The 14,415-nt window shown below is 37.5% G+C and overlaps 1 protein-coding gene across 6 annotated transcripts in view; it reads left to right on the forward strand.

The window, feature by feature from the left end:
- FOXP4 (forkhead box P4) overlaps nucleotides 1-13,065 on the forward strand; it is a 196,977-nt gene extending 183,912 nt beyond the window's left edge. For 5 of the 6 annotated variants that reach the window (XM_058178654.1, XM_058178657.1, XM_058178656.1 and 2 more), the window contains exons 15-17: nucleotides 92-158; nucleotides 1,917-2,083; nucleotides 3,791-13,065. In XM_058178654.1, coding sequence (XP_058034637.1) covers nucleotides 92-158; nucleotides 1,917-2,083; nucleotides 3,791-3,935 — 379 coding nt within the window. In that variant the 3' untranslated portion in view covers nucleotides 3,936-13,065. Of the gene's footprint in view, nucleotides 1-91; nucleotides 159-1,916; nucleotides 2,084-3,790 lie in introns of those variants that run through there. The other variant, XR_009154652.1, reaches the window with a different exon arrangement.
- Nucleotides 13,066-14,415: the final 1,350 nt, after the last annotated feature.

A 14,415-nucleotide genomic window follows, 5' to 3' on the forward strand; every position in this document is an offset into this window, starting at 1 on the left:
GAGATGAACAATGTGTTCTTTCAAAGATATCTCTGTTATCTTACTCTTGTTTTTTAACAGGAATGTTAAAAGCTGCATCTTTTGTTTACAGGAGTCCAACTTTAGTGAAAAACATGATTTCTGGCCTTAGTTATGGAGCACTTAATGCCAGCTACCAGGTAAGACTGGTGTAGAAGCACAATTGTTTCCATTTCAGCAAGCCATCTTTATTAGGGGAATATTTGGTTGGTTTTTCCAAGCCATCAGAATAAACTGCTGCTCTATTGGAATCTTGTACTGCATTGTAGAAAATCTTCAAAACTCTTTCCATGATCATTGAAGTCATTATTCCATTTAATTTATATTCCAGTACAGAATATTCAGTGTGGTATTTTCCTCAAGATAATCAGAGGAACCAGATTACTATAACTCACACCACTTCACCACTCCTGGCTTCTAATATCCACATTCTTGCGGTTTCCATTACATTGCAATGTTTACTTATTTTTAATGTTCTGCTTCACAATATACCATATTTTTCACACTGTAAGAAACACCGGACTATAAGACGCACATTAGCTTTAGAGGAGGAAAACAAGAAAAAAAAACTGCCTCTGCCTCCCAGCTTTCATCCAGTATTCATCTGGCTAGCGTCTTTGCAACAAACAGCAAACAGCCTGGTCAGCTTCAGCACGTTATCGCAGCCCCAGCAAGTGGCTTGTAAGTGGCCCAGCAAGTGGCTCCACTCCGTTGCACTCACCACCGGTCAACTGAACTGAGCTGCTGCCGCTGGGGAATGCTGGAGTCTTCGCTGCCGAACAGCTGATTGGCAGTTGGATCAGCCTCCTGGAATACCGCTGATCAGCTGTTCTAGGCAGCAGGAATCGTTGCTGCCTATGACCACCGTTGCTATTTGCCAGCGATCGCTGCTGTTTGGTGGTGGCGATTGGTGGTGGCAGTGGTAATGGCAGCGGCACTGACAAGCAGCGTCAAACCGCTGCCGCACCAACACCCCTTCCCCACTGCAATATTTGCTCTATAAGACTCACAGAAATTTCCACCCACTTTTTTTTGGTGGGGGGAGTACATCTTATAGTGCAAAAAATACCTAAAGTGCTAACTTTTAACAAGGTGAGAATAAATCAATGACACCAAATGGCAGAATAGATCTGTGGCCTGCTATCTTTCTCTTCTGATGGGGAATAACAGATTGGAATAAAAGATAGCATTGGGTCCTAACATGGACTAGCTGTGTAGATGTTTTAGAATTTCTGTTAGGGAAAGAGTGACATATAACTATTTAATGAATCCCATTAAATTAAGCTTCAGACCAAAAACCTATCAACAGACATACTGGTAGAAAGCTTATATTTCTGACATCTGCTTGAAACAGACCAAAGTTTTTGCCTCAATATTTTTAAAGAGATAAAACCATAGAGGCTAACCAATGGGGCTTTCAAATCAAGGAGAGAAGCAACGTGGAATTAAGGAGAAACTTCTTAGTGAGAACAATTAACCAGTGGAACAGCTTGCTGTCAAAAGTTGCGGGTGCTTTATCACTGGAAGTTTTTAAGAAGAGCCTGGACAAACACTTGTCTGAAATGGTATAGGGTCGTCTGCTTGAGCAGGGGGTTAGACTAGAAGACCTCCAAGGTCCCTTCCAGCTCTATTCTATTATAATTATATTTTAGTTATCTAGGTTGAACTGTTTTTTCTCATCAGCCATCCTAATTGATATTACTGAATGAGAAGGTAAAAAATAAACATTCTTAATAAAATAATATTTTTTTATTTGTCTAAACCATTGTTTTTTTCTGAAAAATAAAGGTACTGTTAGTATAAGGGTTTAACCATTTTCTCAGTAAATAAATATCTGGGGTTGTTTTCCAGACATGTTTAAGAATTTGTGAATTATACCAGTTGCTGTTTATGTTTAGGCAGCTCTGGCTGAGAGCAACTTTCCTCTTCTGAATAGTCCCACCATGATCAACACAAGCTCAACTAGTGGCATGCTGCACATAGGCCATGATGATGTGAGCAGCACTGTAGAACAAGTCAACAGCAATGGCAGCAATAGCCCCCGGCTTTCACCACAGCAGTACAAGTAAGCCCAGAAACGTTTATGTGTATTTTATTTGATGATGATGATGCTGCTGCTGATGATGATGATCGTTTTATACTGATGAAGATTAATGAAATTTCTTGGAAGTGCTAATACAAAGCTATTTCCAGAAGCAGGATTACTAGATCCAGAAATCTTTAAATCTCTCTTACAGTTTAGTAGAGAATCAATTTAGGATTTTTCAAGAGTTCATGCAAATTGTAAATAGATCTAGAACTTCTGTTGTTAATGATTTCCAAAAAATAATCATATTAGACTTTTACAACAAAAAGAAAAAACAGTATTGAGACAGTGTAAAGACTAAGACGTTCATTATCATGTGAGCTTTCATGAATTACAATCCACTTCATCAGCTGCTTATTTTTGTCACTAAGTAGGCATGGCACTGGACTTTCATACAAGATTCTTAGTAATACTGAGATAAGCTTTGCAATTCAAAATAGTTATATATTTTTTCATAACAGAGCTGTCCCTCAGCCTACACTGGCAATCTATAGGTTTGTTTGTTATTTATCTTGTGTCAGCAACACTATTAAGAGCTCAGTGAATATTGCCCTATTTATTCTTAACTAACGGGTAGATATTTTCACTATGGTCCAGCCATCAAAAGACAGCTTGAAAAATGTATTTGGATTACTTGTATTGACAAAGAGGTCTTATTTACAATGTTTATAAAATATGGAGAAAAGGAATACTTTTCTTAATGTCAAAAATTAAATCATTGGAAAAGACTGCTAGAAGACTGTAAATTAAAATTGCAATGAAGTACTCTATAGTTGACTTAGCTGAACTGAATGCTACAAATATTTCTGTTTTGTTGAAAATATATAGAGACCTGGGTATTTAGGATCTGGATGAGAATCAGAAAAGTATTGCTATCCAGTTAAACAAATACTCGGTTTAACCCAGGGGTGAAATGTAAAATTTGTTACTACCTATTCTGTAGGCATGGTTTGGTGGTAATGTGACTGGGTGAGCATGGCCAACTTTTTTTTCTTTTAAAAGCATTTTTTCTATAACCTCTTCAGATGAAGAGGTTGTAAAAAAATGCTTTTAAAAGTCTGTGATGATTAGGCAACTCAGCTGGGATTGCCAGAGGAAAAAAACTTTTAAAGGGTTCTGAAGATCCCAACTGAGTTGCCTGATCACCAGAACCTTTTAAAAGCATTTTTTCTACAACCTCTTCGGCCAAACAGCTTGTAGAAAACATGCTTTTAAAGGCTTCTGGCTATCAGGCAACGCAGCTGGGATCGCCAGAGGAGCCTTTTAAAACCTTTTTTTTTAACAGCCTCTTCGGCCGAACAGGTTGTAGAAAAAATGCTTTCAAAGGGTTCTGATGATCCCAGTTGAGCCGCACGATCATCAGAGGCTTTTTTTTTAACTTTTAAAAGCATTTTTTTGGCCGAAGAAAAAATGCTTTTAAAAGTAAAAAAAAACAAAACACCTGATGATCGCACGGCTCAGCTGGGGTGGGGGTGGGGATAGGGATTTTTGCTACCGGTTCTCCGAACCACCCGCTGCCATCGCTACCAGATCAGGCGATCCAGTCCAAACTGGGGACATTTCACCCCTGGTTTAACCTCTGATCCTCTATTGTATAGTTCCATCTGAAACTTCTCTTGTCAATCTCTTGTAGACTTTTATTGTATTTGTTCTAATTCTCCTGGTTCCAAAAATTTTGTTCTTCAGCCATCAAGTACATGTGAAGGAAGAACCAGCTGAGACAGAAGATGACAGCAGACCTGTTTCTCTCATGGCAACTACCAATCAGAATGTGACGATTCCTGATGACAGAGACCTAGAGGAGGAACTGCCAGTGGAAGACTTGTCTTAAGGGTCCTTCATCTTCATATAGGGCCCATCATTTCCCAGAGACAAAGCAATGGCTCCCCCACCTCCTCAAGGTGACCTTCAGCATTACTTAGTTAAGGCACTTCTACAAAGCAAAAGGCTTTCCATGAGCCTACCCACTGCTGAAGGCACACACTTTTTTCCCCTTTTTACATCCCAATGACTCTTAAAAGACATTCACAGAGGGGATGTGAAAACAAAAAACAAAAAATGGAGTTGAGCTTTTTCCTTTTCTTATTTTTTTTTTAAATTTTGTAATTGGTAAACGAGGATGGTAGGTTGTTTCTGTCCGAAGACTTCTTTGCTGCCTCCCCTCCCCATACCCCCATCTCATGGGGATAAAAAACAAGCTGTCTTGTATTGTCTGCTCTGTGTTTTGTCATTTTCAACCCATATGCCTGGTTTCCACAAATCAAGATTTTGGAAGCATCCAGTACATTAAGGGGCAATATCAAAGCCAAAGGCTTCAGTGAATGTCCCTTATTTTCCCATGGAAATTTTCATTAGTTTGCCAGTAATCCCACTGAGAACTTTGCACTAGGAGGAATCTATTCTCACTTTTTCTTACTTTCACACATGCACTGTCTCCATTTCTCACACACATACATGCTTGCAACTGTAACACCACTTCAGAGTACTGGAATAGCAATGAAGCAAGACCTCTGCCAAGGTTGCAATTTATGTTCATTTTCTGACTGGGCAAAAAATGAAAAACTGACTTTATTAAATACATTATAGGATAGCAAGGGGTTACTGCCACACATAAAACCACTTGGTTATTCTTTTTTCCAACCTGTGTTTGTGTCTTTCCAAATTCAAGAAGCATTCTTCTATCACCAGTCATGACTGACAGCCAGTCTTCAACTTACAAAGCTTTATTCTGCACAAAATCCAGGAATGAATGTCCATTCCCTGCCATCACATAATTTTAAATAACTTTCAGAAGCCTGTACTGTATATGGGCAGCCAGCAGTCAAGATAATGGGGCCCAGCTTGAGACAAAATCAGGGAGAGACTTCTGCAAGATGAATCTTTTGCTTGCTTCTATCAGCTGCCATCCTGTTTTATCCATTCCAGCAAATACTGAAGCCAGAAAGCATGACTCCTTGATCGTTTATGTGAGCAATGGGAAGGTTTACAGATGTAAATACAGCTGATTTGGCAAAGCCAACAACATCTCAAGCACTTGGGATAGGAAAAGGGTGGTTAAGCTGAAATGTATGGCTGTGGAGAACAGACCAAAACTGGGTTGACCAAACAGAATTCAAAGCAATATTCCTGTATAAATGTAAGATAAGTAATTCTCCACCTTTGTGACCAACCAGAACAAAGCTACAAAGAAGCACAGAGTTTCCTTGAACATTCTCTAGTAGAAATATATCGTATCCTACAACTCTTGTGCTACTCATTAGTTCTTAGCTGTAAGCCAATGTGGGGGAAAAGATGCTTCAAAACTAATAACAAAAATTAAATGTGTCAGATGAATAGTGTTGACCCAGACTTGTCCCCATACTTGATTTTATCAACTCATTGTCTGTTGCCTCACATCAGAATATTTTTTAAAAAATCTAAAGAGCATTTGGCATGACAGAAAACATCAGGTTTCCAAAGGCTACTTTGCTATTGCCCCCATGAAAGGACAACCTAAATGCTGCTCCTTGATTACTGAGACATTCACAGTTGCTGATTTAGAAACTGGTTTGCTTTCTGTATGATCAGGAATCCAATATCTCAAGGAAGATGGATACTAATGTTTCTAAAGAAGCCTTTCTACAACAGACCAACACATACTTCCCTTTCCCATCAGGAAATCTCTGAAATTTATTTTCAGGCCAAATTGGGATATAGGAGTTCCTCCCATTATTTGGAGACAAGCTGATCCAGACAATTTGATGTTTTCTGAAATGACAGCTGTTCCCCTTCAATATTCTGTAGCCCATGAAGAAAATAAATCATCACAGCTATGTTTGAATAGTCACATTCAACATTGATAATTATGTTAAATGACCTCCCCAAACTAAGATGCTCAAGAATACTTTGTCAGCATATTTCTGATTAATTTAGGATTCCTTTCTACTCTTCTGATTTTCATCGTTAAATAATGCTTTTTCATTGTTCCAAACACTATGCAGCTCATGGCAGTTGGTAATATGTAACGTGAGTCTTTTTGACTTAGGAGGGGAAGGGAGAAGAAGGTTATTGCATTTTCCTTACATGCAGAATTGCTCCATTTGTCTCAAATACAGTACATACTTAGTGTCCTTTTCAGCAACTGTCCAACTGTGGTAACAGACTGTCTTTTTTTTTTTTAAATGCTCTTAATTCACAAGCTTATAATAAATCAAGTAGCACTTGAGTCTTTTTACCTATCACAAAAAGGGACATTATTCCTGAACTGCCACAAATTTCTGTTTGTACACGATTGGTGTCAAATTTCTTAGCCCAAATCAAATTCTCTCTTTAAAAAAAAAAAAAAAGATGGAGGATTATTCTGAGGATTGTTCTTTCCAATAACTCTAAAGCACTGGGTAATCTCTATTTGCTCAGTTTTTCAAATAGATCTATTTCCTGGATAGGGCTATGGCGGGTGATACTAGCATTAAAAAAGGGAAAGAAATGGTAGCTGGCTGAACTTGGCCAGGGTCCATCTTTTTTCCATGGATGGAAGCAAAGCCTTGACTTCAAATCTCAGACTTGGTAAAATTTGAAAATGTTTTATCTAGTTCTTGGCATTGTCCATCTAACAACTTTATACTTCCTTTCTAAAATTCCCCTTCTCCAAGAGTCTCAATTTACTAAATAATGTGTCAAAATAAACCAAACTGATTTTGAATCTAAGCAAAATCAAGAACACCAAAAATGAAGAAAAACACACCTCTATTTCTGAATTATGACTGCAAGAAATTCCACAATCCTTACTTCAGAAAACTTGTCAGGACTTGATTCCTGGAGCCTACAGTAGAGGGCTCTACTGAACATGCATTTCTTTGTTTCCTACTGTTTCTAACAGGCAAGCAAAACTGTAAAGTTTGTCATTTAGATAAAATGAGCTAATTGCTCTGATTTGAAAGGGGCTGTACACTTAAGGGGACCAAGAGGAACAGTCTCTAAGCTGCAGAAAACTGGAGATGATCATGTTTATGGGGTGTGAATCAAAGTACAATAGCTTGTTTGAGCCTCCTTAGAGAACCATCAACAAGTGGCTTGCTCTTCAACCACAAGGACAGGCAAGATAGGATTGCAGGCATTAAGAATACCTCAACACTTTTATTATCCATCTCTCGGGTCCCAGCTTTACTCCAGAAGCAGCTCGAGAAAATGTATCTATCCTTTTATTAAGAACACACCACACCTCATTTTCTTCTTGGGACCATATTTAAATGTCTCCCTGGTGTCCTCTATAGAATGCTTTGCAATTGGCTTAACCATTTACCAAAGACCTTGCTTAGACAAGAAGCATAAACCAAAACACTTAATATTTTTGTTTGTGTGGTGCTTTTATTCTGACTTATCCTAACTTTTGGCATCAGCCAAAAAGGGGGGGGGGAATCACAAAGATCCTGCATCCCCTTAGCCCTTTTGTCACTTTCTTTTGATTTTAAGTTATTATTTAAATCAAAGTTTACAGGTGCTGTTTTGTACATTTCTAATGAAGTTGTATCGGGAGCATGGATTGCTGCTTTGTGTTTGAAGTTTCTTGAACCAAGGGTACGCTGTGAAGCCTGGGTGGTTTGGCATTCCATGGGTCTCTTCTGAATCTACTTCCATCTTGCTGCTGGTGGTTTCTTTTTGTTTTTTCTTTCTTTTTAGAGGTCAGAACTGTCTTTATTTCATGTTAACTTTTCAACTGTTTTTTTATACACATCGGAATTTTTAACTCTTGTTTTTAGCATTTTTCTTCTTCTTAAGTTTTCAAAGGTTAATTGCCCTAATCCCTTCTCCTTCTCTTCCCAAAACTGGTATTTTCTTTGAAGCACTGTTGGGTAACTTATGTTTTTGAAATACAGCAGATTCATTGTAACATCTCAAACTTTGGGCTGTTGATCTACAAATTGCACTGTGTGAATTAGAGAATTCTGAACATAAAATAATGTTGCAGGGGTTGCTGAAGTTACATCCTGTATTTGTTTCCCATAAATAAATCCTCCTAGTTTATAGTAAAGTTATGCATCAGAAAAACAAATTATGCATAGTTTATTCCTAAATGTATGCAAGTTTTCATTGATTTTTTAAAATTTTGGGTTGCATTTGAAAAAACCAGATTCTTGCAGCCTAAAATGGTAAATTCTGCAATGTGTAATGTTTAGACCCAACTCTGTGCGTGCACTGAGGTGCTTTTTTGAACTTTGTCTGATTGCATCACAATTTGTAGTGCTCCATTGTGTCAAATTGCTTTGCAAACAGTTTTAGAACTAAATGGCTATATCACGGTGCTGTTGTATTTTATCCATGGCTCTCTTTTCTGTCAATCCTAGTATTACAGCTGCATTATTATAAATTTGATCTTTTCAAAGTTGCTACCATCCTGATTCACTAATCTCGGTTTTTTGTCTTGCTTGGTCCTGGTACAATATCAACCGTTTGTTGGACATCTGCAGCTGGACCTGAGATGCCCAGGATATATGTTTTCTGCCAGTATTAAAGTGATGTTTCCTGATACTGTATAGTCAAGAGCTAAACTGTAACCATCCTAACATTGTAAACTGAGAGCTAAGTAGTACTCAATTATAGATCTAGGGAGCATTTCAGATTTCAAGGGGAAAAGGTGCTTTGGTGCATGTAGGGGATTTAATGTAGCATCTTGTTAATATGGCAACCATAAGAAAATATTTTGAGTTCAAGACATTCCAGACAGGCTACATCCCCACCCTTGCTAGCTCCAAAGCATATTTTTACCTTCAAATCCAAAGCATTGCAAAGCCTAACTTGGCTGTTGTGCAGTGTTGCGCAATATGTATTTAGCAGATTCCAAAATTAAAAGTTTTCAAATACTATCTCATTTGGGGTAACAGAATGGAGAAAGGTCATCTGTGGCTACAGAACTGAGGAAAAATTATTGCCAGACAGAAGGTTAATCTTTAAACCTTTTCCACCATATACTAGACAGTCACCGGGCAGAGTTTCCCCCCAATGCATAGTCAAACAATATGCTACTATCGCTGTTCTAAAGAAACAGTCCAAGAAACAATTGGACAATTTTTTGGTGGATATCTGTAATTTAGGTTGACTTTCTGAACCTGGAGGCTGTTCTAGAAGCATTCCTAATCTCTGTTGTTACTATACTGATAGCCTTCCATATTGTTTTCTTGAGTATATTGACAAAGTTGGGGATGTTTCCCTTTCATCCTATCCATAATTCATTAGGCATTTACTATCTCTCAGGGGAAATGATTTCAGCCCTTCACTGCTGCATAAGGCAAACAATGCAGCCTCTAGAACTCTGTTTTGCCCAAAATGGAGCAGCTCCAGAATGTATTTCGTGGCTAAAAAATCCTGCCAGTTTCAGCTCTTTCCTGCCTTCGTGTGACAGTATTAATATATGTGTGTCTCCTCACAGGATAGCTTTAAACCTAGCCCTCACAGAATTTGCATGTGCTTAACTATGTCAAATCAGCCTACAAGAGGGAAGGAAGTCATGTGACTAAACTGTCATCTTACAGCAACTTTCTTCCATGCAAAATTTTAAATAAATAAATAATTGGAAAATGTAGCCACATGATCTGCTTCTTGAAACCTGGAGTGGTACAACTCAAAGACAGGTTTATTCATTGAGAAATCATTGTTTAGTGATCATTGAAGGAAAGTGTTTTAGGTCTTGGATGCTGTGACAATATTAAGTTCCTCAAACAAGTGGTCCTTTCCTTCTGTTGCTTTCCCCATCTGCTTTTGTAGTGGATGAACTTTAAAATATTGGGTGTGCTTTCCTCAAATGTCTGCCTTTTGTGCTGAAGCTAGACTTCTGTAACCAACTTGTCAATATGAGAGGTGGATAAATAACTCTTAGTGTTTGATTGGCTTAGAATCTAGGCCTGGCCCTGAAGGGAACCAGCACATATCTAAGAATTGGAAAGTAAGAAATGAGGCTTTGGAATCATGGGTTTTTCTTCAAACTTGTGCCTGTGACTTAAAGCAAAATTATTGTATCACCATAGTTCTTGTTTTATTTGGTGATCCTGGCATTCCCAAGAAAGATTATTTAGAACTGTAATTTCATTTACTCAATGTTGTCAAACTGTCCCAATGGGGGGGTGGGAGAATTGCAAAACATTTTTTTACAAGTCAACAATGAAAATAAATTGAGAAGCAGATCCTAAATTTATTCACTTTCAATTAAAGTCTGTCTGCTGATTACACTTGCAATTAATGAGGACTTGCATTATATTTATTTCTCTTGAGAGCTTTGAGAAATCTACAGGTGTTTGTGTAGTTTGTAGGACTTTAAATGTATTTTTCTAATCCTGATATATCTCTTAAAAGTATACTGAAGAGAGAATGTAATTCAGTATCACTGAATAAATATGCTGTTCCCTAAAGATCTTCAGTTTGGGGTGATTTTGTCCCCCAACATCTTGGAAATTTGAAGTTTCTCACAAATTGAACTACTAAAGCTTTAGTTCCTAACATCTGACATCGCTGATGCTGTTTTGTTTAAATGTACCACATTGACCCTTTTTTTTCTAATTATGACTTTGAGCATTTGTTTCCTGAATTTGGTTGCATATCATCAATAAAGTGGGTTGATTTATAAAAACCCTTAAGTAGAGTGAGCAAATCACAAGCAAATGATGACCAGTTGGTTCTGCCCTGGTTCTTTGGTTAGTATTTGTTCCGTTATAATAGCATAAATTCAGATAAACATAAAAAATAAATGGCAACTAAGGAATCCAGGGCAAGGGTGGGTGAGGAAGAATGTTTATTCTGTATTAAAAGCCTATTTACATTTTAGCAATAAAATCTGTCCTCCTGGCTTCCTTCCTAGCAAAATCAAACAGTTAAATGAGAAGGATATGCCTATTTGAGTAAGCACATCGAGTAGGTACTAAAGCCATGATTTCATCTGCAAGAGTCTCTTCTAACATTTACAAACTCATTGGTCCTTTACTTAGATTACATTTCTCCTCTAAGGGTTTAATGAATTATTTCTAATTCTATTTTTTGGTGTGTGTGGGTGTGTGTGATCAGCAAATTCACCTCACTTTTTCACTTGAACGATGTATAAACAAATATACATGGACTTAATAAGAAATAAACAATGGCATTTGTGTAACTGCTTCTACTTCGTCAAATATGCCCATGTATTATTATTCCATATTCCAATACTATTCATCCTATGGAAAAATAGTATTTAAATTTTTGTGTTGGGGGCCTCAAGCTCTTGGGATTTTATTTTCCTCACCCCTAATTCCTGATAGCTGAAGCAACCCGCTGGTGTGAGCCTTGAGGAGCATTTGATACCAGTGCCATTCTTCCCAGACTCTTGACTACATTAGGTACATATATTTTTGCACATTTATGTCCACCAAATTATTTCATTCAAAACTGCATATAGTACTTATTTGGGGGAATTTCTTTTTTGTCTTTTAAAAATATTTTATTTTTTGTTGTTACCTCAAAATGGCTTTTAAAGGGGTAGTGTGGGAAAGACCAAACACGATTTGTGGCAGGATAGTATATGTATATATTGATATATATGCTGGTTGAAAACCTACTAAAATTAGATTATCTGTTTAACTGTCCTGTGATGAGACTAATGCAGGGAATATTTAGGAAGGGTTTTTTTTTCCTTGTTCTGGAATTTAGGAAGCCATTCTTGTATTTCTCTTTGACTTGACTTGGATGCTGTTCCAGTTCCTTATGTTGTTTTTGGCTTGTTTTCTCTCTTAAATTAGTCAGTAGAAATAGTGGGAGGAGATAGATGGTTGCTGAAAAGGAACTGGGATAATGATATAATTTCCTTTCCCTCATTGGTTTCTGAAGTTAGAAAAATAGGAACAGAATAAAAAAAACATTGTATTAAACCAAAGGTGTGCGTATTTCAGTTTTATATGTTTACATAATTTTAATAGAGTTATTTTTCAGGGCAGGGTGAACGACAGAAATCCTACTCTGAAAAAACCCTAGGATTTTGCCCTGTATTATCCATACTCTAAATTCCTGATTGCCCTGATCCACATAAATGTGGAAATACTCCATGGTTTGCAGGGGAACGGTTTGTTTGTTTTTCCAGATTTAGATATATTCCAAAGTGCTGAAAGTTTGTCAGTTTGGAGTCCTCTTGTTTTTTTTTTTAATAACCATGTTGTTCTACTATAGAAGTAAGATTTGAAGACCCATTTCTCTGCCCTTCATTTTGACGGGATGCTCTATGAAACAACGTTTCTCTGGGCCCTCTCAAAGAGTTGGGGCTCTGCTTCACTTGGCGTTCTTGTCTTCCAAATCTCTCAACTGAATCTCAGGTGGCAGGAAAACACCCAAGAACCAATGACTGGTGACTCTCGAATTGTATCAGCGTAAGCAGTTTAGCATGAGCCAGCGGGTCTCTGATCTCACTGAATGAAAATGGGAGGTTAACATGTCTCCTGCAATGATCTGATTTTCTCATTTGTAATATTTTATGTTGGCCCCAAGGGGCTTCTTCTAATTAAATCTTCTCTGTTGCGAATAGGTATCTTCTCCCTCATACTAGTACCCAATGTGTGGTGGGAAGGTGGGGAACACTGACATGTCAGCACTCTGCTGTCATTTCCTTTTCCTGGCACTCAGGAAGATATAAGGAAAGAGGCGAGACATGCAGTGACCTTTAATATTGTGGGTTTTTTCTTCCTCACATTTGTTGGTTTGATGTGATCATCCTTTTAGCAGGTGGCAAGTCAGTGTGAAGTGAAAGATTACTGGGAAGGATGTCTGTAATCCTTTGATCCATCCTCTTCTTACTGCTTCACACTGCCGTATTTCCATGCTGTATAAAGGAAATAGCATTGCTGTGTATTTGTATTCTGGACTTCTGTGTGTCTGCTCTGGCAGACGGTAAACCCTTGTACAGTAGATCTAGCTGCATGTAATCTGTATGGACAATGGCATTATAAAATGCAATAAAATTAAATTACCTATGAGGTGGCTGTGACTTCTTAAGAATGTAATTCCTCCAGTTTCTCTATACCATTGTTCCTTCTGCATACAGTTCTCATGCTTCTTTCACATGGTCTTACCTTAGAAAAATGGCTTCACTCAATATTTTAATACTCTGTGTATGTTAGCAGCAGACACATTTTTCCACATATAGTATTTTCATGTTGCTTTGTTCTATAAATTGAGTTCTTATTAACTGCTTTGTGGGAGCAATTTAACTTTGTTTCCCCTTCTCTCTCCCACCCAATATGTAAAAAAAGAGACCAATGATATTGAGGGTGATACAGTCATGAAATCACAGATGGAACTATTAAATGACTCATTGCTTTTTAAATGAGTTATATTTTCTGGCAACATCTTGATTCATTTAAGCTAACATTGGTCCAGTTATTAAATTATTACTCTTCTTATACTCAAATCCTACTCATCAGGAACATCTGTCTCCTGTAAAAAACATCTTCCCCTTTTTTAACCTGTCCAAACATCCAACACCAGTCTGGTTATCCTTAATGTAATAATATTTTAAAATAATCTCTCAGAACCCATGATCTGTACAGCTCCAGGCATCACTTCCAGGTGCAGAACACTTATACAGTAATGCATTTCTAATAATTGATTATGTTATACACTGGCTACCAGGAATCTACAGGACATCAGAACATCTAGAACCAGGAATCTGGAGTAGATCAGAACATCTTGGGGTAATTTTTAATTTACTTTGGGTGGCATAAACAAAGTTAAAGTGTTCTATCTCTGATTCAAAGAGCTCCATAGAGCCATGGTGCCCTGCGTGGTGATTAGAATAACTCTGACCACTGCCAGCAGTTCGATCTTGCTCAGCTCAAGATTGACTGAGCCTTCCATCCTTCCGAGGTCGGTGAAATGAGGACCCAGAATGAGCAATATGCTGACTCTATAAACCGCTTACTGTGAAGCACTGTGAAGCGGTATATAAATCTTAAGTGCTATTGCTAGTACTATATCCTGATTTTTTTTCAGGAATGTTGTGCTTAATCTTCTGCAATGCCTTGAGAAGAGGAGGAAAGGAGAGTATTAGATTCAGTAATTGACATATGCACCTTCAAATCAGACTGATTGTCATGATAACATTACCATCTTTTTGTCTACTACTACCATCTTAAAGACTAGATGCAGAAAAGGTATTGGAGAATCATTCAACTATTTTGTCTCCTGTGTCTGTCTTCCCATCCACAGAAGCAAAACTTTTGTAAAGGTTAACAACCTGACTGATTTAGATATTAAGATATTTGAGTTAAGCTTCTTCACTCAAAATAGAAAAGTATTAGTACTTTGTAAAATATAAAATTAGAATT

Source organism: Ahaetulla prasina, chromosome 3 (assembly GCF_028640845.1).
Source record: "Ahaetulla prasina isolate Xishuangbanna chromosome 3, ASM2864084v1, whole genome shotgun sequence".
In the NCBI taxonomy this organism is placed as follows: domain Eukaryota; kingdom Metazoa; phylum Chordata; class Lepidosauria; order Squamata; family Colubridae; genus Ahaetulla; species Ahaetulla prasina.